The following is a 23,859-nucleotide window of genomic DNA, read 5'->3' on the forward strand; positions in this document are numbered from 1 at the left end:
ATTATTTTATTTGTATTTTTTCTTTTACATTATTTCTCTCTTTATTTTTTCCATATTACCTCTATTTTTCTTTCTTATTCCTTTATAATGTATGAAAATGCCAACAATGCTAAAAAATTATCCTTTCAAAATCGAGACTGTAACAGTCTGTTTTCAGTGAAATCAAAATAGTAGTTTCGAGACCATAAATTTGAGTCAGAAAGAAAATTTATTTTAATATTATTGCATGGTCTACATTATGATAGGAATAACGTATAAAAATGTCGTTAAGAAAATTTTACCGATTTCACGTTTAATTGTTAGAAAGGACCAAATTGCATAATGTGTAAAAGTTAAATTCTAGTAGCTAGAGGGATCAAATAGCTATGGAATTCAAAAATTGAGGTCCTTATAAGACAAATAGACCATTAAGAGTAGTTAGTAGATAATTATGATGATTCATCCATGAAAAATTGATTAAAGAAAGGGACTAAATTGGAAAGTGGAAATAATAAAAGATGATAAATAATTAAATAACAAAATATCATCTTTTTCATCATCTTTTCCAAAATTATTTTCATGGAAACCCTATTTAAGAGAAAAGAAATCAAGCAAGCTTAATTAGGTAAGTAATCTTGTCCCGTTTTTAGTAATTTTTATATTTCTGAAATCGTAACAACCTAATTTAGCTATTTTAGGGATTAATTTGCAAACTTATCAAAGTATTAAAGTTTTTTCATGGATGAATATGCATGAATTATGAAGTTTTATGGTAGAAAGGTTGTTGATAGATAAACAACTTTTGTAAAGGAAATTTTCATGAAATTGTTATTTAGGGACTAAATTGAAAAGATGAAAAATTCATGGAAAATTTTTAATTTTTGTGAAATACATGGACTGTTATTGTTATATGAAAAATTAGGCTAGGCTTGGAATAAGGATTAAATTGCATGAAGTTCATTTTCTGAGCCTAGGGACGAAATTAAAATTAATTAAAAGTATAAGGGCAAAATGGTACTTTTGCCTAATATGTGAATTGGATTGAATTGAATATAAAATGTATTAAAATGATGTTTAATTCATTTATATAGATCCAAAAAGGCCAAATAAGGAGTTAGATCGAGGAAAAGAAAAAGTGTCAGATTAGTAGATTTTCATACACAAGCAAGTGTCGAGGTAAGTTCGTATAATTAAATTGTGTACATTTACATGTTTGAACTAAATGTTGTATATTTGATTTCTATGTATATGAAATTAATTACATATCCGATAAGTCCTGATAAATATTAAATCTTATTTGAATACATGAAATTTGATTAGATATAGGGTTCCCGTATTGGTTGTGGTCTTGCATATGTTACAGATACACCATAGCTCGAAAGAGCGTTCCGTTATTAGCTCTCATGAGCTTCTCGTTATATAGTTCTTGTGAGCTTCCCGTTATAGCTCTTCGGAGTATCCCGATAGGTTGTGATCCTACATGTATTGTGGACACACCTTAGCTCTTATGAGCGTTTCGATTAAAGGCTCTTTGTGAGCTTCCCGTTAATTGGCTCTTTCGAGTTTTTCGATATGGCTCGTTTGAACTTTCTGAAATATGGCTATCCGGAGCTTCTTGATTAATGGCTTTTCAGATCTACCCGTTATTGGCTCGCATGAGCTTCTTAATTATGGCTCTTATGAGCTTTCCGTTATAGCCCGAATAAGCTTCCCATTTATGCGCTTTTATGAGCACCCCTGAAAATGAGTTGATGGATTTACAATATTGTACACTTAGGATGTACTACCCATGTATCCATCGATATTTCAAATGATTCAACTAGTGAAATTCTAATATAAGTTAAGATGAATTCTGAATGAATCGTTACCCATAACTACTTGAAAACACATGGATATATGATATGTGATAAGCTCATCTTTGTACTTGTTATTCACATGAATACATGACTAACATGTTGATGAGGATGTGTGGTTAGGGTGTGGATTAAATTGATTTGGATGTACTTTGTATGCTTATTTTAAAAGTAAATGAATGGTAAGCTAATTTCCCATTATACGAACTTACTAAGCTTAAAAACTTACTTTATTTTATTTCTTTTGTTTTATAGTACTCGGAAGCTTGTAAAGGTTGAGAGCGGGTTGGAGCAAGATCACTCTATCTTTCAGCTCTTTTTGGTATAAATAGCAAACTTTAATTAGGATATAATGGCATGTATAGGTTAAATTGGCCAAATGATGACATATAAATATTTTGTTGAAAATAACCATTAGTATGGCTAGTGTTGGCATATTTTGAGATGTAAATATATGACTTAAATATGTTTGATGTGTGTATTTGAAATTTTTATATGGTGGAAAGTATTTAAACCTGTTGATGAATAGTTTTGAGTTAGCATAATTAATAAAATATGTCTATATGCACAAATGTGTTTTTGGTAAGTTTGAACATTTGAACATATGTGATAATATGTCATGCATAAGACTTAGTTTTGGCTTGATTTTAATATCTTGAATTGGTTGGTGAGTGTGTTTAAATGTTAATATAGGTGGAAGACAAGATTGGGTAAGAAATAAGGCTTGAAAATGGCATTATTTTGTCCATACGAGCAGAGACACGAGCGTGTGTCTCAGCCGTGTATGACACACGGCCACGCACACAAGCGAGTGGTTCAACCGTGTGTCCCTTGCATCCTTAAAATTTAGAAACGGAATGCTCAAAATTGTTCACACAGTGAATTTTGAGCATTCTGTTTCTAAATTTTAAGGATGCAGGGGACACACACTTATGCGCATGGCCGTGTGTCACACACGGCTGAGAGACACGCCCGTGTCTCTGTCCGTGTGGACAAAATAAGGCTATTTTTAAGCCTTATTTCTCACCCAATCTTGTCTTCCACTGGGTGCAATGGACACAAGGACAGTGCATGGTAACAGATCAATACCGAACTCAACCACCCTATCCGGAGATACTCTTGGAAACTCATCGAGAAAGTCCTTTACAATACGAATATCATTTACAGAAAGCTTTGCAGGTACAAAATCAGACACAAAAGCAATGTATGCCTCGCTACCTTTTCGAATTAACTTTTTAGCTACAAGGGCTGAGATTACATTGGAGAAGTAATCTCAATGCTCACCAATGATAACAACCTCACTATTCTCATCAGTTCTCAGAGTAACTCTCTTAGAGGCACAGTTTAGACTGGCTCGATGTTCTACAAGTCGATCCTTTCCTAGAATCAAATCAAACTCACCAAAAGAAAACTCCATTAAGTCAGTCGAAAATACCATACCCTGAGTCTCTAACAAAACCCGTCTATATACCTTATCAACTCGAATCGACTGACTTAGAGGACTAATCACAGAAAAATTCCTAGTAATATTCTCAACAAATATACTCAAATTTACAGAAACAGTACTAGTTATGTATGAGTGAGTATATCTAATATCAATCAGAGTAAAATACGAAACAAAATGAATAAAAAAACATGCCCACTATAACGTCGACTTGTCTCAATCCTCACGACATCTCACCGCATAGACCAGTGCAGGTTGTCGTGCCTCAGTCTGACCCGCACCTCTACCTGGTGTTCTTTGACCCCTACCAAAACTATTACTACCCCTAACCATTCCACGGCCCTTAGGCGGTTGTTGAGCTACTCTAAGAGGCTGAACAGGACCCGAAACTAGATTCTATACTGTAATTGACACCTAATCTGATCGATGAAGGCAATCTCGAACACGATGCTCCATCGACCCATAGCGGAGACAAGCTCATGATTTTATCTAACACTCGCCTAGATGACGCCTCCCACAGTCGCTATAAAGTTGAGTCTCATTCACCGCAGATGGTGTTTCGGTCCTCAGAGGCCCGTCAAACCTCTCCCCTCTCTTAAGGTATTGTCTAGAACTAGAGGGAGATCATAACGTAAGCCTTCTTCAAACCTCACACACTTATCGTAATCAGATACTACCAAAGCCTGAGCATATCTGGTCAATCTCAGAAACTCAGGTTTATACTCAGCCACAGATCTCTCACCCTGCACCAGACTTATAAATTCACGTTAGCGAGCCTCCATGTAACTCACCCCCACATACTTACTCTGAAAGACGTTTTTAAAGTAGCCTCAATTAACCTGCTCAGGCTAAACACCCTTTTCAATTGTCAGCCACCACTGATAGGCTTCGTCTCGGAGTAGAGATATAGCACCCCTCAATACGTACAACGGTCTCTAAGTGGGAGTGCAGTCAATATCAGTCATAATACGCACAACAGCCTCTAACCAATACTCAACAATAGTAGGGGTGAATCCAATGACACCCTTGAATAATTCAGCACCGTTCGACCAGGGTCATTCAGTGACCAACCCTCAGCCTCTAAATTCAGAATGGGTCCCAGTAACCCTCTCTAATGCACGAATCATAACTTGGGACAGTGCGTCGTCCCCAGCTATAGGAGTATGAGACCCAATCTTAATTATAGGAGTACCAACAGTCTCGCTAGTCTCTAGATTGGGCATACTACTTACAGATAATGACTTTGCTCGAGCTCCTCCTCAACGCTCGCGGCATCTACGAGAACCACGTCCAGGACTATTGCGTGAACTCATAATATTAGTTTATCTACAATATCAAAAGTGCACATATCAATTCAGAGTTTTTATCACAGTTCCCATACCAGTTCATATCAAAATATTTAACCAAACAATAGTTTAATTATAACAATATTGTAACTAATCATACGAATTGAACAAAAATACTTACAGGGTCGGTATCGGAGACTTGATCCTTTACAAAATCAGTTTTCAGAATTACTCAGATAGTTTATTTTCATTTAAACACCATATCACACAAATTGAGAGCTTAGTACACAGCCCGAATGTTGATTAACTTAGTTCTGATACCACTAAATGTAACACCATATACCCGACCTAGACGATAAGGCCAAGTTTGGAAGCTACTTCGAATATTTCTCAAGCGCATTATTCCAAAATTTAGTTTGAAGCAACACCAAAAGAGTTTAATAACTATAAAACATAATACAACAATTTTGATCTTAAAACATCATATGTCTTAAAATTTCTGGAAATAAGCCAATGATACTACTAATAATAAAATGGGTAAATAGTATGATCGAGTTCTCGATCTGTCGACCCAATCAAGTCAGTGGGTTATCTGTAATTCGGTCAACAGAAAAAATGAATTAATATCCTAAAAAGAAATAATTATATATTTAACAGTTTTAAGATAACAATGGTAAAGTCTTAATTCAAATTCAAAATAAAATCCAGAAGGTAAATCATTCAGTTTAACAAATCATTCAGTATTATATAGTATGTCAAATTATTTTCAGATATAGAATAGATCAGAATAGATGCAGTTCCCCTATCCCCCACCCACTACACACCATCTCCAATCAACCCAACACACCAAATAGAGTATTGAATACCCATCTAACCCTACATACCAAATAGTTTCGGTATGGCACGTTTCGATAATTGTAGACTAGCTACCAAATCAAAATACAAATACCAGTGGTTTAGCTACTGTCTCAAAACAAAATACTTCCTCATTTACTCAATTCCCGCCCAATGCAAATGCAGATTTCAAATGTTAGTTAATACATAGGCCTATACGACCATTCAGATATAGTTAATACTCGTATAGAATAAATCAATATCATTAGTACTCAATCTCAGATCACAGAATAATAATTTATACAGTTTAATTCAGTTTATACGAACCTCATAAAAGGCTTGCATTCATGTCAAACGACGTTTGTGGCCTAAGGGAAAAATTCTAAATATTGGTCCACACGCCCGTATGATTTCACACGGCCTAAATAACTAGCCTGTGTGGTTCCAAACGGCTTAGCACTTACCTGTATGTTCACCCGTGTGCCTCACACGACCTGGACACACGCCCGTCTGAACCCTGTACATAACATTTCCACACACGGTCTGGACACACGCCCGTGTCCTCAGCCTATGTGTCTCTAATTTGTGCATAGTGAGTTATACGGCCTGTCACACGGTCTGGCACATAGCCGTGTGGTTCACATTGCCTAGCACACGACTGTGTGGCATCGACAACCATGTTTTCTGGCATCCAAAATTCATAAAAAAGTCAGGGTTTTGGTACACACCTGAAGTAGCTTCGAAGTAAGAACCACGTAGAAGACTCTCAAGACCTAAAACGGCCATTCAATAACTAATTAAGTGATAGTATGCAAAAAAGCTAAGATTAACTTACAACCAAGTTCGTCGAAATGCTTCGGCACAAAATCCTAATTCAAACCACAATTGCCTTCGCACCAAATCAAAATTCACGAATCTAGAGTGTTAGGGGGACCATTATCCTTGAGACCTTCTCCTAAAGGCAATAATCAAACATGTAAACAAAGGATTAGAATAGTTTAAGCAAGAAACCAATTTGGCAAAAGTGACAACAACCAACGATTCTAGAAATTGAACAATCAAACTCACGAACTATTGGAAACAAATTTACTTGACAATACTAGTAGATAAGAAGTACGAATCTAAGCAACAATAAAGTGGAAAAGAGGATGGAAGCAAAAAGGAAAAGAATGAAAAAAAGAAAATGAAAAGGGAAAGGAAAAAGAAGAATGTTTAATTCTAATTTAACTACTGATCAAAATTCTAACATTTAGTAAAAATAAAATATATTCCTTAACGTATGCACTGATACTTGAACATAATATTAGGTAGAATACAAAATCTTAACTATTGAACTAACCGGCTCATTCTTTACACAAATTACACAGAATTAAACTTAAGTCAACAATTCAAGGATAGAGGTTAATTTAGAACCATATAGCAAAACTTTCTAAAGACATGACTCAAACCCCCGACGTCAAATATATAAACAGAACACATAGTCACAGATATAGAGACTTAATTATTATCGAATTCCACAATTAAACATTCAGATTTTTAGGGCGTTACAACCAAGATAGGGAAAATGGTATGTTTAGGTACCAATTTGTAGGTTAAGCCTATAAAAATAAAATATTAAAAATTTTAACATTAAATAAATTAATTTAACAATATATAAAACAAATAACCTATAAAAAATTAATATTATTATTATTTAAATTATAATAAATTAATATTAATATTCAAATCATGATGATTTTTTGTATTATTTTAATATTGAATATTTTAAAGATTAAATAAAATTAATATAAATCATTCTAAATTTGTTCTGAATTACGATACTTTTCAATTTTTGAGAAAATTCATTAGTGATTTCAAATAAAAACTAATGTTATAAAAAATATTATGAAGTTAATATACACAATTGACCCGTGGATGCACAAAAATAAAAACTAGTTTTATTTAAATTGAACTAAAAAAAAGAAATTAAATAATTAAATTCAATGACTTAATTATTTTTATATTATAAAAAAATCTATACTATTAATAAAACCCCTAACTGAGTTGGTGTCACCCTCAACCGGGTCACCAACTCGATTAGGAAGTTAAGAGAATACTCTTCCATAATTAAAAGATTTATATTTTTCGAGGGTATTTCAATTTAAACAAAGTTAATGGACGATTAGTACAAGTTATCCCAAAAACTGATTCATTATAAAGTAATACATATAGGGTAAAGTAATAGTCACTAAACTTTGGTTAAAATAACAAAACAATCACTAAACTTTTAAAAGTTACAACTTAGTCACTAACCTTTAGAAAAAATAACAAACCAATCACCAGAAACCATTTTTTGTTACGTATGTAACAGAAAGTTAACTTGTCATTTAACTGGGCATGTTGGCATCCTAGCTGTCATGTTAAACGACCCCAATTAAAAAACCCTAGCCAGGCAGTAGAAGAAGAAAAAGAAGAAGAAAAAATAGAGATACCTTAGCTATGGTCATTTTGTTCCTCCAAGGTGGAGCCACCACCCAGTTCCCTGTTGTCCCTTTGAATCTTTGTGCCCCAAGTGACTCCGTTGAATCTTTGCCCCTTTTTTTCTTCTCTTATTCTCCTTTCATTTCTTTTTTTTTCCCTTAACTTTAGTCATCGTCATTCATGCCTTCTTCGGCCAATTGTTATCACCAAATGGCTCCTCTTTACCTCTTCTCAAATCTCATTTCAGATTCTCGAATAGGCCTTCAAAATCTCGAGATTAAGACCTTAAAGCTTCGAACAAGGTTTTCATGGATCTCCGCCATCCACTGTCGGATCACCATCATATTCCGATCACAGTTCTTCGACAAACCATGACTCTTGATTGCTTGGATCATCAAACTGGTGGCTTGAATTCTCCAACTTGTAAAACCCAAAATAGGTGTGGGTTTATTCTCTTTTGATTCTCTTTCTTTTTTAGCTTTTTTTCTTCTCTTTTTTGATGTAAGCTAATTTGGGATTCTTTTTCTTTTTTGTTGGTTTGATTTTGGATGGTTTCTATTTGGTATTTTTGTTTTTGGTTGGGATTTCATGGGTCTAGAATGTTTAGGGTTGGGATTTGGTGGTTATGGCGGTGGTGTCTCGGCAAATGAGTGACAACAAGTGATGCTGGTGTGGTGTTTAAATGATAGTAGGCTTGTGGAGGTGGCCAACGTCAAGGGCGGTGGTGAAGAAGCCAAGAGGAATTAAGAAAAATGGTGAAAGAACCCCCCATTTTCTCTTTCTATTTTTGTTGTTTAATGGAAAGTGGCGTGTGATAGGGATGACATGAAAATGTCCAACGTGACAAGTTAATTGGCCACGTTAGCTAGTAAACTGCCACATCACCTGTTCCGTTAGCCTGTAAAAGAAAATGTTAGCGGGTGACTGTTTTGTTATTTTCTTAAAGTTTAGTGACTGTTTTGTTATTTTCTCAAAGTTGAGTGACTGTTGGTGTAGTTTACCCTTCATAATATTATTCTTTAAAAAAAAAAGAAGTAACTTTTCCTTATACATGAAATAACTTCTTTTTAAAGTGACCTCCGTTGAAAAGATATTAATTTTTTATACAATATTAAGGGTGAAGAGATGAATGTTTGACAAGAGTTTTGACCACCATTCTATAAAAATCAAGATAACAATATTAAAGTTTAAATCAACATAATATACTAAATATATTTTTTAGATAATAAAATAAATTCATATCTTAATTTTTAGTTAATTATATAAATTTTATTTTAAAAAATTTTAGGAAAGAAATTGATTAAAGATTAAAAGTACTATATAACCTAAAGTTTAGATATATTTAATATAATTAATTTGATTTTCCACGGGAGGACTAAAATTGGCGTCCGTATGCAAATAAGTTGATTTTGCATCAAAATTAGGCATTCCTACAAACGTCCCTCTGTTTTCTTTTACTGTTGAGTTGAGTTGATTTTAACGGGTTTTGATTTTATCTCGATTTTATAAAATTTTCTGAAATTTTTTTAGTTAAAATATTTGGAGTCGGAATTAAATTAAGGTAAAATTCGGATCGATGTATTAAATTTCTTTTTGAAAGGTAATGGAACTTCTACAATGCAACAAAACCAATTTTACAGACACGAAACAAATAAATGTAAAAAAAAGACAGGGACAAGCAACACGACTTCTATGCTACAGTAACCACCTGCCCTTTCAAACAGAAAATACAATAGAAATAAATTCGCCACATAGCAATAATACAGCTAGAACAAAGGCATGAAACCTCAATAAAAAAGAAACTTTAATGGGAAACTTGACCCAGCTCACTATAATAGAAAATTTGCAATAGATCCCTGCTTTTCTTCACCCATCTAGAGCACGGCTCGATGTATTAAATTTAATTAAATCACACGGCTCGATGCATATTCTGTTAGTTTAAGAAAGTCTAATGATTGGATTTAATCTAATTCAATTTCTTTTTATAGTCATGAGCAAAGGAGGGCTAAACATGGTTTACTTAGCTTTTCTCTTGTTTTTCAACTTGATTTCATGTTTTCCCTCTTCTTCACATGCACAAAATGCTAACCTTAACCTGCCATTGAGGGCTGTAAACCTAGGCAACTGGCTTGTCACTGAAGGATGGATGCAACCTTCTCGTTTTGATGGAATAGTTAACAAAGATCTTTTGGTATATTTTACTACACATATCTTTCCCTCTTCTTTACTCTATAGTTTCCGTCATTCAATTCACTGAATTTCCATGTTTTTTATTATGTTTGAATTGGTATAGGATGGAACCCAAGTTCAATTCCTCTCAACAAGGCTGAACAAGTATCTGTGCGCTGAAAGTGGTGGTGGAACCATCATCGTAGCCAACCGTGCCTCGGCTTCCGGTTGGGAAACCTTCAGGGTTTGTTCTTCCATCACCTTTATTGTTTAATAAGTTTGCAACACTTTTGTTAAAATCCATCCTTCTAATATTTATTAACTATTCATCCCGTTTGCATATGAGAAGCGTATTGGAACTTAAATATAATAATCCTAACGCAGTTATGGCGGGTGAATGCATCATACTTTAACTTTAGAGTGTTCTTCAAGCAATTTGTGGGATTAGGAAATCAAGGTGTTGTACAAGCTGTTTTGAATGGACATACCAATTCAGCTACATTTGAGATTGTAAGGAGAAATGGTGATCCCAATAAAGTTCGCCTCAGAGCATCTAACGGTTTGTTCCTACAGGTACTTTTATTTGTAGCACTGACCTTGATTTTGCACTAACTTTCGATCCAAGTCATTGACTATTTTGGTTTTGAGATTAGGCACAATCGGAGACAAGAGTAACTGCAGATTATAGAGGCTCTAGTTGGGACGATTGGGATCCATCTGTGTTCAGAATGACAATTGTAAACACCTTACAAGGTGAATATCAAATCACAAATGGTTATGGACCTGATAGAGCCCCTCAAGTCATGCAGGTAATCAAGCCTCTTTTTGTACTCCTTAAACAAGTTAAAGCAAAGGGTATTTAACCATGGTTTTTCCAGGATCATTGGAATTGTTACATAACCGAACAAGATTTCAATTTCATGTCTTCAAATGGACTTGATGCCGTGAGGGTACCTGTAGGGTGGTGGATAGCACAGGATCCAAATCCCCCTAGGCCTTTTGTTGGAGGCTCTTCAAGAGCCCTCGACAATGCTTTCACATGGGCAGAGTAAGTAAAAGAAATCTTCTAGGATCGAAACAAAAAGAAGACTCTTATTTACGTGCGAATTTGGTACAGGAAATATGGGATGAAGGTCATTATTGATTTACATGCAGTTAAAGACTCCCAAAACGGTAATGATCACAGTGGGACGAGAGATGGTTTTCAGGAATGGGGAGATTCCAATATTGCTGAGACTGTGGCAGTCATAGAGTAACTTGCAGCAAGGTTAATTAAGATCAGACAATGTCGAACCATGTTCTATTATATGCTTTTCCTTATTTCACTTCATTTTGAAGGTTTAATTGTTGGACAGATACGGTGGAAGACTAGGCTTGGCGGCAATTGAATTGATGAACGAGCCACTAGCACCTGGTGCAACTTTCGATGCACTTGCGAAGTATTATAGAGCTGGATACGATGTCGTAAGGAAGCACACAGATGCATATGTGATCCTATCAGCACGTTTAGGACCAGCTGATCCACAGGAGTTCTTCTCGTTGGCTAGTAGCATGAATCGAGTAGTCATCGATGTGCATAACTACAACCTGTTTTCAGATATGTTCAGCAGCATGTCCGTGCAACAGAACATCGATTATATCTATAATCAACGAGCTTCTGATCTCGGACGCTTGATCTCGGCTAATGGTCCCAGGGTTTTTGTCGGTAAATTTGAGTCTGAAAAAACAGTTTAGTTTTAGGTATGCAAATGTAATAGGAATATGCATTTGAATGGTTTATGTTTTCGCAGGAGAATGGACAGGAGAATTTGGTCGAAACGATGCATCAATGGAAGATTATAAGAGATTTGCGAGAGCTCAGCTAGATTTATATGGTCCTGCAACATTTGGATGGGCATATTGGACTTATAAATGTGTGTACAACCATTGGAGCCTCAAGTGGATGATTGAGAATAACTATATAAACCTTAATTGACCACTATGATGCTGTTATCTTTTCTAATAAAGGGTACAATAAGATGTAACCTTTAGCATTTGAAAATGCTAATTTATATTTTATGCATATTTTAACTAAGTTTCTTTATTTTTGCTTTCTAAGTGATAGAAAATGATTCATGCAATCATAATTAACATATTAAATTAAAATTCTACACTTGAATTTAATTAAATAAATAATTTTAACTGAATGAGAATAATTTTGTTATATAACAATGACAATCATTACAACAAAAAGAACGATAAAAAATTTCAAACTCTCAAACAATTTTTATTTGTAAATGGTGATGATTGTAATGATATTATTATTTTTCGCTCACTCAACTAAATTTTTTTTTAAAGATAAAATAAACAAAACAATGTTTGCAATTACAATAATACATCACAATAACAATCAATCTTAAACTATAAACATAATGTTTTTACATCAATTATTTTTTGTTTGGTTCAGTTCTAAATTTATTCATATTAATTTTTTATTTTAAATTTTTCCACTTGTTTTGACAAAATAAACATAAACTTTTCTTTAATTTTGTTTTTGAAAAATATTTTGTATATGTAATTTTTAAGTTATTTTTACTATTTTAAATATAAAATATTTATTTTTACATTACAAAAATTAAAACTAATTTTAAATTAAATTAAATTAAGTTCGGATAACCACAATTTTAACTTATATTTCATAAATGGTTTAAACTTCTTATTTTAAATTCTTTTTTTTTTTTAGTTTTTCTTGACCAGCCCTAACCCCGTGAGGCAACTTATCACATTGCCATTGCATAATTGCTTGAGCATCTCCAGAAATCAAGAGTAAAACCTCAGAGCCCCCCATGTGCAATGCTATAAGTTATTTAGACCCATGTGTGATGCTATAAGTTATTTAGACTCATGTGCAATGCTATAAGTTATTTAGAAAGTGCTTTTATATATGGTAAAATGACGAAGGAAGAGAAAAAGCAGATGGCTTACTTATAATTTGACATTATGTATTTGCTTATAATCTGGAAGTGTGCCCCAAAATGTCATAAACTTTCAAAGCAAAGGAAGGCTGAACATGGTTTACTTAGCTTTTCTCTTGTTTTTCAACCTTATTTCATGTTTTCCCTCTTCCCATGCACAAAATACAGACCCTAAGCTGCCATTGAGGGCTGTAAACCTAGGCAACTGGCTTGTCACTGAAGGATGGATGAAACCTTCTCGTTTTGATGGAATCATTAACAAAGATCTTTTGGTATAGTTTACTATATGCATACCTTTTCCTTTTCTTTACTCTATAGTCAATTCAGCGAATTCCCATGTTTTTATTATGTTTAATTGGTATAGGATGGAGCTCATGTTCAGTTTCTCTCAACAAAGCTAAACAAGTATTTGTGCGCTGAAAATGGAGGTGGAACCGTCCTAGTAGCCAACCGTATCTCACCTTCTGACTGGGAAACCTTCCGTGTCTGTTCTCTCATCAGCTTTATGTTGTATATAACTTACATTTATATAGTTATTAAATAACTACAATTCTTAGATTCATTCTAATTTAGAACAATTCAAAAAATGCACCTTTTGTTTGATGCAGTTGTGGAGGGTGAATGAGTCGTACTTCCACTTGAGAGTGTTGAACAAGCAGTTCGTGGGATTAGGAAATCAAGGTGTAAAAGCTGTTTCAAATACACCTACCCATTCAGAAACATTTCAGATTGTAAGGAAAGATGATGCTCCCAATCGAGTTCGCCTTAAAGCATCCAATGGTTTCTTCCTACAGGTACTCTCTTGCACGGACTCCAATACGTAAATAGCTTTGATTAGTAAACCATGGATATAAGTATTTGATAACATACATAATAAAGAATAAATGTCAGTTGAAGTCATTGACTATTTTGCTTTTTTCATATTGTAATTAGGTAGTGTCGGAGACACTAGTAACTGCAGATTATACAGGGTCTAGTTGGGACGATAGCGATCCATCTGTGTTTAACATTGCAATCGTAAACACCTTACAGGGTGAATATCAAATCACAAATGGTTATGGCCCTGTTAAAGCCCCTCAAGTCATGCAGGTATGGCTCTTTTAACTCCTTAAGCAACAAGTTATAGCCATGGTATTCGAAATGATTCTTTATGAAAACCATGGTTTGCTAGGCTCACTGGGATTCTTACATCACTGAGCAAGATTTCAAATTCATCTCTGCAAATGGACTGAGTGCCGTGAGGATACCTGTAGGGTGGTGGATAGCACAGGATCCAAATCCCCCTAAGCCTTTTGTAGGAGGCTCTTTAAAAGCCCTCGACAATGCTTTCACATGGGCCGAGTAAGTAAATGAAACCTTCTAGGATTGAGACAAAACAAGACTCTTGTTCTAAACAATCTAATATTTTCGATGTCTGAAATTAATGCAGGAAATATGGGATGAAGGTAATTGTAGATTTGCATGCAGCTAAAGCCTCACAGAACAGATTTGAACACAGTGGAGCAAGAGATGGTTTTCTAGAATGGGGCGATTCGAACATCGACGAGACCGTAGCTGTAATAGAGTTCCTTGCAACAAGGTTAAAGATGACACTAACCACTTCCATGTCATGCCATGTTCTATTACGTACTTATATATAATTGTTGGACAGATATGGTGGAAGTCCAAGTTTGGGTGCAATTGAATTGATGAACGAGCCTTGGGCACCGGATATAACAGTAGATGCACTTACGAAGTACTACAAAGCTGGATACGATGCCATAAGGAAGCACACAAATGCATATGTGATCCTATCAGCTCGTTTAGGACCTGCTGATCCGAAAGAGCTCTTCTCGTTTGCCCGTAGCTTGAATCGAGTAGCCATCGATGTGCATTGGTACAACCTGTTTACAGATATGTTCATCACCATGACTGTGCAACAGAACATCGATTATATCTATGATCAACGATCTTCCGACCTTGACAGCTGGATCTCGGCTAACGGTCCCCCGATTTTAATTGGTAAATTAAGTTTTAAAAGGGTTTAGTTTTAAGTATACAAATATAATAGGAATGAATTTGAATGGTGGTGAAAAACTGTTTCTTTGCAGGGGAGTGGACTGGAGAATTTGGTGCAAAAAATGGATCACTGGAAGATTATAAGAGATATACAAAGGCTGAGCTAGATGTATATGGTGGTGCAACTTTTGGTTGGGCCTATTGGTCTTATAAATGTGAGGAAAACCATTGGAGCCTCAAGTGGATGATTGACAACAACTTTATACAGCTTAATATGAGATGATTAAACACTTGACTAATTTATAATATAGTAAAACATATATATTTTTTTATTTCTGTTTATGAACTATCAATATATTAAATAGACATTATGTTGAATTTAATTTTCTATCTATACCTACTATCTATATCTATACCATAATATTGAAGTTGTCCCAAACTTTCATATGCTTCAATTGGAAATTTCATTTCGCAAATGTTGTTCAAGGTAATTCCATCATTAGCAAATAATAAAGGAGGAAAAGGCAAAATGTAATGAAATAGGAAGTATTAATATTAGTGTTGGTATTTTTTTAAAATTTAATTTGTATTAAAAATTATAAAATTTTTATACATTAATAATTAATTTTCATGTATGCTAGATTATAACACATCTATAAACAAATTATTTGCATGTAAGAATTATATACCAATTTTTAATACAATATAAACACCAATATAATTATATATTGATGTTCAAAAACATTAATTTAATTTCTGGAAATATAGTGAGGCCATATTGTAATACTATTTAATTACCAATTTACAAACATTTTTCTTTACAACTCAACATGGTTGAAGAATTTACTTAAGGCTATTTTTGATAAATTAAATATTAAAAATGTAAGTGTTGAAATTTAAGTTATAAAATTTGTTTGGTGTATCATTTAAAATTAAATATTAAATATAAATTAGATTTTTTATAATAGATAATATAATCTTAAATGAATTAGAATAAAATAAAATAAAATAAAGTAACTGAATTTATTCTTTATTAAGTGATAAAAAAAGTCCCTATCTACTTATCATTTTCCACACTTTTTAGTGAAAAATATTCTATCAAATAATTTTCTTTGTGGGTTATCAAATGTGTTTAAAAATTAAATTGTTGAAAGTATTAATCTTTAATCAACACTTCATAAAAGAGGGCCTAAAAATTACATAATTTGTTTTTAAAAAAAGAGTGGCATAAAAGCATGCCTGAATGATTTTTTGAATTGCTATTTCATTGGTAATATATACTAATTTTTAATGTTGTGTATTAATTTTATGATTTGTATAATTTATTATTTAATTTTAAAAAAATTATGTGTTGGTCTTAATTCTTAAATGTTACGTTTGATGTAACACCCTAGAATTTAGAGTTAAAATTTTTGAGATTTGTAGGTAATGTCAGTGGCTAGATCGGACAATTGAGTTCGTTGTGTTTTATGTTAGAATGGATATGCTGTCTGGTGGTTTCTTGTGTGTTAATTTGCCTTTGGGATTTGGTTCAAATCTTCGTGTGTTTATGGAAATAATTTTATTTTAGATTTGTTTTTTGTAGTTACTAAAATATTTTTTAGCTTTAGCTATTTTAATTTATTTTTATTTTGAGAATAGAAAAAAAATCCCAAAAAGAAAAAAAAAGAGTTGCACGTTCTTCCCCTCTTCTCCATTTTGTTCTCTGTGACTTCAATTTTCTTTCTTCCTAAAAGAAAATATCCAGTTTCTTTTGATTCTTTGCTTCTTCCATTTTATCGTTGTTGTCGGTTGTCAAGGGAGTTTTGTTCTCGGGTGTTTGGTAAATCAGAAGAGAAGAAGGTAGGTTTTGCTTTTGGGGATTTTGATAATGTCTCATCCGTTTTCTATTTTGTTATTGAATTGAAGTTTTCGTTAATTTGTATGTTAATTGAGGTTTTTGAATCGGTTTGGAGGAGTGAATCGAACGATTCTGGTGTTTGTTATCGCGTCTAAGGTGTGTGTTTGAAAATTCTCCCTTTTCGTTATCGAATTTCTGATTTGTTTCTGTGAAATTCGACATATTTCGTATGTTTTTGAATTTGACCAGTCGAAGTGTTGATTGTTGTGGAATTGCTTGAAATTCTGAGTGTTTTTGGTGTGTTTCTATGTAATCGAGGGTTGAGGATCATTTCGACATCAAAGACATGTTTTGCAACCTATTTCGGTGTGGTTTCATGACCACACGGGTGGCAACACGAGCATGTGCCCCACATGGGTGGCTCACACGGTCGTATGCAATTGGGAATTTAGGGTTTTTGATGATTTTTGGTACCGCACAGGTGTGTGAGATCTCTACACGGTCGTGTCTCCTCTACTCTTTATTTTTAGCACTTTTGGACATTGAGTTACACGGGCTACTCACACGGGCGTGTGTCCCCTCTACATGGGCATGTGTGTCCTTCACATGGGTGTGTTGACCCCCACACGGCCTGGGGACTTGCCCCGGCTGTGTGGCCTTATGTCACCAAATTTTGTACTGTGTCTGTTTTTTATCTTATTATGATTCTGTGTGTTCCGACCCTTGGCTAGGTCCTTGTAAGGGTGGTCAGGACTTTGTTTCGGCCTGGACTCGTGCGTTATTCGCAATCTTAGCTCTAATTAATTGATTCAGTTGAGTGTTAATTAATGTTATGTTATATTTGATTCTGATTCTGGGTATTTGAATGTGTGAATTTTTGATTCCATACTTTGCTTTTGTAAGTCTGTCTTCAAATGGCGTGCATTTTGCATTTGCATTAATCTTTTTGGGTTTGGTTGCGAAGAGAAGGGAGTCTGATCTGTTTTGGCAGTTTCAACTGTAACATGTATGTACAACGGTTTACCGTAATACACAGTACGCCATATATGTCAGCTCTACTACATATTAACATTTGAGTGGCTAAGTCCACATACTTGGTGTGTAGGGTTGGATGGGCCTTTCGAGTTCCTATGTGGTGTGCATGGTTGGATGAGCTTAATTAGCTCTTTTTGGGGTGTGATTGGGGGACAGAGAGGTGTTTGGCTGGTTAGGTGGGTTTTTATTACTTGTTACATTCATTCCACAATCTGTCTGTCTGTTTGATTGCAAGACTAACTGTTTATAAATCGAGGTGTTTGAGTACTGACACATTTGATTTGTTTGTGAAGACTATTCGTATATCAGATTGCCATTGAGATATTTTTTTTATTGTGACATTTTGGTGTTCATTTATCTATCGTTTTTGAACTCACACTGAGCTCGTGTAGCTCACCCCTCTTAGTTTATTCCTTTGCAGGTACTCTCATTTTCTGTAGCTGGACTTGACATGCCGGGGGGTCTCAGAATGACATGTTTTAAGCCGGACTAATAAAAAGGACTTTTCAGATTTTTAAATTTGTGAAATGTTTGGAACTGTAAACAGCTATAAAGACTGTGGTACAATCTAATTTTGGATTTTCGTAAGTAGTTTTGTTTTGATTTCTAGAAACTTTAGAACTTTATTTCCGAGCACATTCAACGTGACTTGAATTCTCTGTTTTAAATCCTAAAAGGGCTAAATGGTTTAGTTCGATTTTAATAACTGTGTTCGAATAGGATTTTAACAACTCGTTTTGTAAAATTGTTTCAAATCACTTTGGTGATCAATGTGACCTCCGAAATTCGGTCTAAACTCCTAGGTCGGGTTTTGGGGCGTTACATTTGAATTTAGACATAATTTTAGCTTTTTGATTAATTTTTTATCTCAACTCTTTAACTTGCGTTGTTTGTCAAATCACCTCAAAATGGATAGAAAATTTAACGTTTGTTAACTTTGCTGATGTGGCATATATGTGAATATCCATGTGGATGTCATGTCAATAATTAATTAATTTTAAAAATTAAAAAACTATAAAAAAATTTAAAATTATTAAAATTATAAAAATATTTTCTAATATTTAAAAAATTAATTAATTGCTAATGTGGTATACATGTGGATTACCATATGAATGCAATGTCAACAAAGTTAACAAATTTTAACTTTTTCATTCATTTTGAGATGAGTTGACAAACAGTACAAGTTCAAGGGTTAAAAGATGTGAAAAAAATTAAATAGAAGGCTAAAATAATTTTTTGATAAAGTTGGAGAGCCAAATAAGTCATTATGCCTTCAATTTATATAAATTATTTTTTAAAAATATCTATGTAGGTATTTTAAATTTATATAAATTGTTTTTATAATTGAGAGTAGAGATGAGGTTGTTAGAGATTGAATCTAAACTCTCGTGTCACAATACAAATGCTCTTACCACTAGACCAAAAGATTATTGGCAAATTTATATAATTTTTTACACATGAGTTCCATGTATTCATGTTATTTTCATTTTATTTTTTTTTATTTTGTGTCGCACCTTAAATCATCTTATATTTTGTAAAGTCTAGTAAATGATATGTTTAAATCGGGTGGTTCACATGCGGACTTACCAGTCAATTTAGAATATTATTTAACCAGTTAAAAAAGAAAGTTAGTGTATGTTTGATAAACTTAATAATTTTTTACTACTAAATTTGGTGTAGAAAAAGATTTTATTTTTTAATATTTTTAAGTAAAAAAAAAAAGAAGGCACCTCCCAATATATAAAAGAAAATACAAATTTGAGTATTCATAGGTCCTGTCTATGTAATTTGATGGTTATGAAATGAAAAATAATTTTGTTTGAACGATGACGATGATTACAATGGCGATGATTATAATGAATTTTATTTATTATTTTATTTGGTCCCCGACCATTGAATAAGGTACTATAAGCAAGCATAAACAACATGGCCTAACCAAAGCCTTTTACAGTTTCACTTACTTTCAAACTCGAAGTCTCCGCCACTACTACCAGCTTTCTATTCATCGCTCAACCCAATGGCACTCGCCTCCAACTCGCTCGTTTCTTTCATCCAAGGCTCATTGAGTCAACCCGGAAGGACCTCCCACTCTCTTCCTTCACCTTCTCTTTCTTTCCCCGGATCTCGTTCGCTCTCTCTGAAACTCACCCGCCGCTCCAACTCGCCCCTTCTTTGCTCTTTAGATGCAACCAACGCCACAGATAAGGACACCCCAATCGAAACAAGTAATCTCTTTTCTTTTTTCTTTTTTTTCCCCTTTTTTACTCCCAATTTTCAGTTTTTGAAATCTGTATGTTCTAAATACTGGGGTTTTTTTGCCCCTTGATTTTTCAGGGTTCCCAGCTTATCCAACTGTGATGGACATCAATCAAATAAGAGAGATATTACCACACAGGTGAACTAATTTTATTATTTTTTAAGCTTTTCTTTTGCTTGTTATTGATATATGTTTATTGGGTTCTTTTTTATTTGGCTTGTAGATTCCCATTCTTGTTAGTGGATAGAGTGATAGAATATAATCCAGGTGTATCGGCTGTTGGTATAAAGAATGTGACCATAAATGATAACTTTTTCCCTGGACATTTCCCTGAGAGGCCTATAATGCCTGGTGTTCTCATGGTTGAGGTATTTTTTTTTCTCTCTTTTTTTCTGAATTATTGGAAATTTAATCACTTTGTTTATGATTTAAATTTTGACATTTTATTGGGTATCGGCTGTTGGTATAAAGAATGTTTAATTTTTATCTGATAACTTTTTAATTATTAATCTAACAAAGGAGGTGGTAGGCTGGTCCTGCTTTGTGATTACCGAAGTTGTAATTTTTAATATCAACAGTATTAATATGGGTGAGGGTGTGTAATCAAATCTTGGGCTGAGCTATGCTCAGAAGCTGGCACTTGACTTAAAATCCGAGGCTCAAATCTCAGCTCAATTTGGATTGAATTTCAGTTTTAAGCTCCAGCTCTATTAACATTGAACTGCTTGAGCTTGTTCGATTAAGCTTATTTAATTGGTAAAAGTTGATCTCAATTCCCTTGCTTTACTTCAAGCTTGATTATTATACATTTGTTCCAAATTTACTTAACTAATCAAAGCTTCATTGATCAATTAATGTTTCTCAAAACATAATCTAGCATCTTCTCTATAATTGGATTTTTAGGAATGTGCAATGTTTCTCTCCCTTTTTCTTATATATATATATATATATATAGAGAGAGAGAGAGAGAGAGAGAGAGAGTTTCTTTTACATTATTCACTGGATAACTAATTCTGCATTCTGAATGTCAGCAAGTTTTGACCTTAAAGATGCTATTTTTGCTATGTAAATAGGTTCTTGGATTATTCAGTTTCCATAAATTAACTCATTAAGATCTCTATTAACTATGACCAAAGATATTGCTATTGCTACCTGCATCCATGAAACCGCAGATGTATAATTCTAGCCAGTTTGGTTTTTGGTCAATACTCCATAGCTCTGCACATATTAACTTTCACCTTTTTTTTTTCTTTTTTGGTCATACCTCATTTTTCAATCACATAAATAGAGTAAGGTATAGATAATCTTAGTGCTGAGGTAAAATATGGTTGTATGAAGGCTTCGTAGCAGTTTGAGACAACATAGATGTAAAACTAGGGGCTTGACTACATAGATTTGTTAGGGGATTAGCTGTGAAGTCTTTCACCCCTGAGGCGCTATTGGCAGCTGACATTAACTTGTGTGGAATATGTTAGCATTAATAAGTGCTATCAATATATTTTGATTCTTTTCTTATTCAATGCATTTTTTTCTTGTTGAAAATCAAGCTTAATTGAGCTCATTGCACATGTTTTGAAAATTGTGGCTGGATTTTATGCCATTTGAGATCCTTGTTTCTTCATGTAATGTCTCGCTCTTTGGCTACTATGTACTTTTATGCATTTACATCCTTTGATATACTGTGTTATTATTTTTTCAACTTTATACTTTTTGCACCTTCTAATAGGAATTCTGTCTGAGCAAACTTTGAGTTACATGATTGGTAATCCCCCTCAATGCAGTGTTTTATTCTGGCTGTGCTTGGGAGCCACTCCTTTAACTTGAATGATAATGCAAAGGAACTAAGAATGATGTTTTACACCACTTGTTTATGGCCTTTTTTGCATCGGTTTTGTTCCAAATTAGTAATGGTGTCATAATGTCACCTCATTTCAGGAGATTTACTGTTAAAATATATTTTTTTTTATTCTCGAAATCAACATTAAATTGGCTTGATTTGATTGTCTGCTACTTTGCCTCTTTGTTTTATGCAAGTATTGTGGTATGGTCTTTGACTACTGCTGTATATCTTCTTTCATTCTTCTGTTTATTTCTAAAATTAGCTATTCTATATTTGTAACCGAAGTTTTGACCATTATCAAAGCCTCCTTTGCCAGTGCTACTTATTTACATCAAAGTCATCTTTATAGTTGCTTAGGGTACGCTTTACCTTTTAGCATTCTTTATCCTGAATTACGTGCGCATAGGAAGGGAAAATACGAAGGCGATTAGAGAAACCACTTGGAGCATGGAACAAACGTGTTGATAGAGACAATCTTGGTGTTTCTACTATTGTTGACTCATTCACGATCAGAATGATTAACTGGTTGTCAATCTAGTAAGCTAGAAAAGAGATGAATGCTCTGGTAGCACCCATAATCTTTTAATCCAATAATTCTTGAACTCCATTTCTTCTTGGTTTCTTACCTCTCTCTGTCCACCACATGTTTTGGTGGACCTTAAAGGTTGGCTGGTTCATGTTACCATGAAGATACCCCAAGGCCTTGGTTACCAAAACATGTAGTCTCTTGCTGCAGGGGTACTAAAAATTCGAATTGATAAAGATGTTTGTTATTTAGATGACCAATTTCCTGAATACCACACTAATAATTTCATTTTTAGTATTAGTAAGTACTAACAGAAAACAATTGCTTGGTCTAGGCGATGGCCCAAGTTGGAGGTCTCGTTATGCTGCAACCTGAGGTGGGAGGTTCTCGGGAAAACTTCTTTTTTGCTGGAGTTGACAAAGTAAGGTTTAGGAAACCAGTCATTGCAGGAGACACTTTGGTTATGAGGATGACACTTATTAAGCTGCAAAAGCGGTTTGGAATCGCAAAGATGGAAGGGAAAGCATACGTTGGAACTGACTTGGTATGCGAAGGCGAGTTCTTGATGGCTACTGGTAGTACTTGATTGTCTCAGTATTTTATACTTTGTGTATCCACTAATTTTCGGGGAAATCACGAGCCGTGTTGTACCCGACGCTTTTGTTCCGTATGCATCCCTTTTTAGTGAGATTTTCATTGGGGTTTTTTTTCGATGACAGTATGTTTGTAAGTTTCTTTGTACTTTGCAGACAGAAAAAGATTTTCTTGAAGTTTCTTCTATCATTTCATGTAGACTGAAATCAGTTATCAGTTATGAAAAAAAGAGGTTTAACAATTTGCAGTGACCATTTGGTACTATGATGTGGATATATGCAGTGTTCAATTAATTTTATCATACATGTAAACTTTTGGGTTATTTCTTGAGGACTAGGTACAGTTGAGGAGAAATAAATGCCTAACCCTTTTCCATAAATTCAATGCTATGGCTGAAAGGACTATAATTGCAGGGGTGAGACGTTTTTTATTTGGAATAGAACTTGAACTCGGCCCAATTATTATTTAGTCTAGTTGTCAAATGATCCGAATTTAATACTTGATTCGACTAGTCGGTAATTCCATTTGAGTATTTTTTTAGTATTTAAATTTTGGTAAAAAGATCTCTTCAGTCCATGCGAATTTTGAAATTGGGCAAATTGGTCCCTCTTAAAAAAATTGGAACATATCAATTTCGAAAGTAAGCAACTAAGGATAATTAATCACAATGTTAATGTCTTTCATGAGTTAATTTTAAAATTGGTATAGTAACAAATTTAGTTTTCTATGTTTATATATTTTGTCATTTTGACCTTAATTTTAAAATTTTCAACAAATTCAACCTTAACAT

At 33.9% G+C, this 23,859-nt stretch overlaps 2 protein-coding genes and 1 pseudogene across 3 annotated transcripts; all 3 read left to right on the forward strand.

Moving 5' to 3' along the window:
• The first annotated feature begins 9,721 nt into the window (after positions 1–9,721).
• Positions 9,722–12,087, forward strand: LOC107950402 (probable glucan 1,3-beta-glucosidase A; annotated as a pseudogene).
• An 874-nt stretch (positions 12,088–12,961) lies between these two features.
• On the forward strand, positions 12,962–15,360 carry LOC107950401 (probable glucan 1,3-beta-glucosidase A). Of its 2 annotated transcripts, none has more exons than XM_016885245.2 (8): positions 12,962–13,251; positions 13,344–13,463; positions 13,588–13,773; positions 13,913–14,068; positions 14,151–14,320; positions 14,409–14,558; positions 14,631–14,980; positions 15,070–15,360. In XM_016885245.2, the coding sequence occupies exons 1-8, from the start codon at positions 13,075–13,077 to the stop codon at positions 15,258–15,260; spliced, it is 1,500 nt and encodes a 499-aa protein (XP_016740734.2). In that variant the 5' UTR covers positions 12,962–13,074; the 3' UTR covers positions 15,261–15,360. The 2 variants fall into 2 exon arrangements, with proteins under 2 accessions (XP_016740734.2, XP_040945609.1); XM_041089675.1 differs by having other exon boundaries at positions 12,976–13,251; positions 14,012–14,068.
• A 4,262-nt stretch (positions 15,361–19,622) lies between these two features.
• LOC107950400 (3-hydroxyacyl-[acyl-carrier-protein] dehydratase FabZ) lies at positions 19,623–23,310 on the forward strand. The gene is made up of 4 exons (XM_016885244.2): positions 19,623–20,077; positions 20,187–20,247; positions 20,333–20,477; positions 22,810–23,310. The coding sequence occupies exons 1-4, from the start codon at positions 19,870–19,872 to the stop codon at positions 23,059–23,061; spliced, it is 666 nt and encodes a 221-aa protein (XP_016740733.1). The 5' UTR covers positions 19,623–19,869; the 3' UTR covers positions 23,062–23,310.
• Positions 23,311–23,859: the final 549 nt, after the last annotated feature.

Source organism: Gossypium hirsutum, chromosome D03, assembly GCF_007990345.1.
Source record: "Gossypium hirsutum isolate 1008001.06 chromosome D03, Gossypium_hirsutum_v2.1, whole genome shotgun sequence".
Classification (NCBI taxonomy): domain Eukaryota; kingdom Viridiplantae; phylum Streptophyta; class Magnoliopsida; order Malvales; family Malvaceae; genus Gossypium; species Gossypium hirsutum.

Excerpts from the sequence above, each read along its gene's own strand:
- LOC107950400 (XM_016885244.2), top strand. The coding sequence starts at position 19,870 with ATGGCACTCGCCTCCAACTCGCTCGTTTCTTTCATCCAAGGCTCATTG. Across the intron at positions 20,078-20,186 it reads GGACACCCCAATCGAAACAA|GGTTCCCAGCTTATCCAACT; the intron begins GTAATCTCTTTT and ends TTGATTTTTCAG. Across the intron at positions 20,248-20,332 it reads AGAGAGATATTACCACACAG|ATTCCCATTCTTGTTAGTGG; the intron begins GTGAACTAATTT and ends TTTGGCTTGTAG.
- LOC107950401 (XM_016885245.2), top strand. The coding sequence starts at position 13,075 with ATGGTTTACTTAGCTTTTCTCTTGTTTTTCAACCTTATTTCATGTTTT. Across the intron at positions 13,252-13,343 it reads TCATTAACAAAGATCTTTTG|GATGGAGCTCATGTTCAGTT; the intron begins GTATAGTTTACT and ends TAATTGGTATAG. Across the intron at positions 13,774-13,912 it reads CCAATGGTTTCTTCCTACAG|GTAGTGTCGGAGACACTAGT; the intron begins GTACTCTCTTGC and ends TATTGTAATTAG.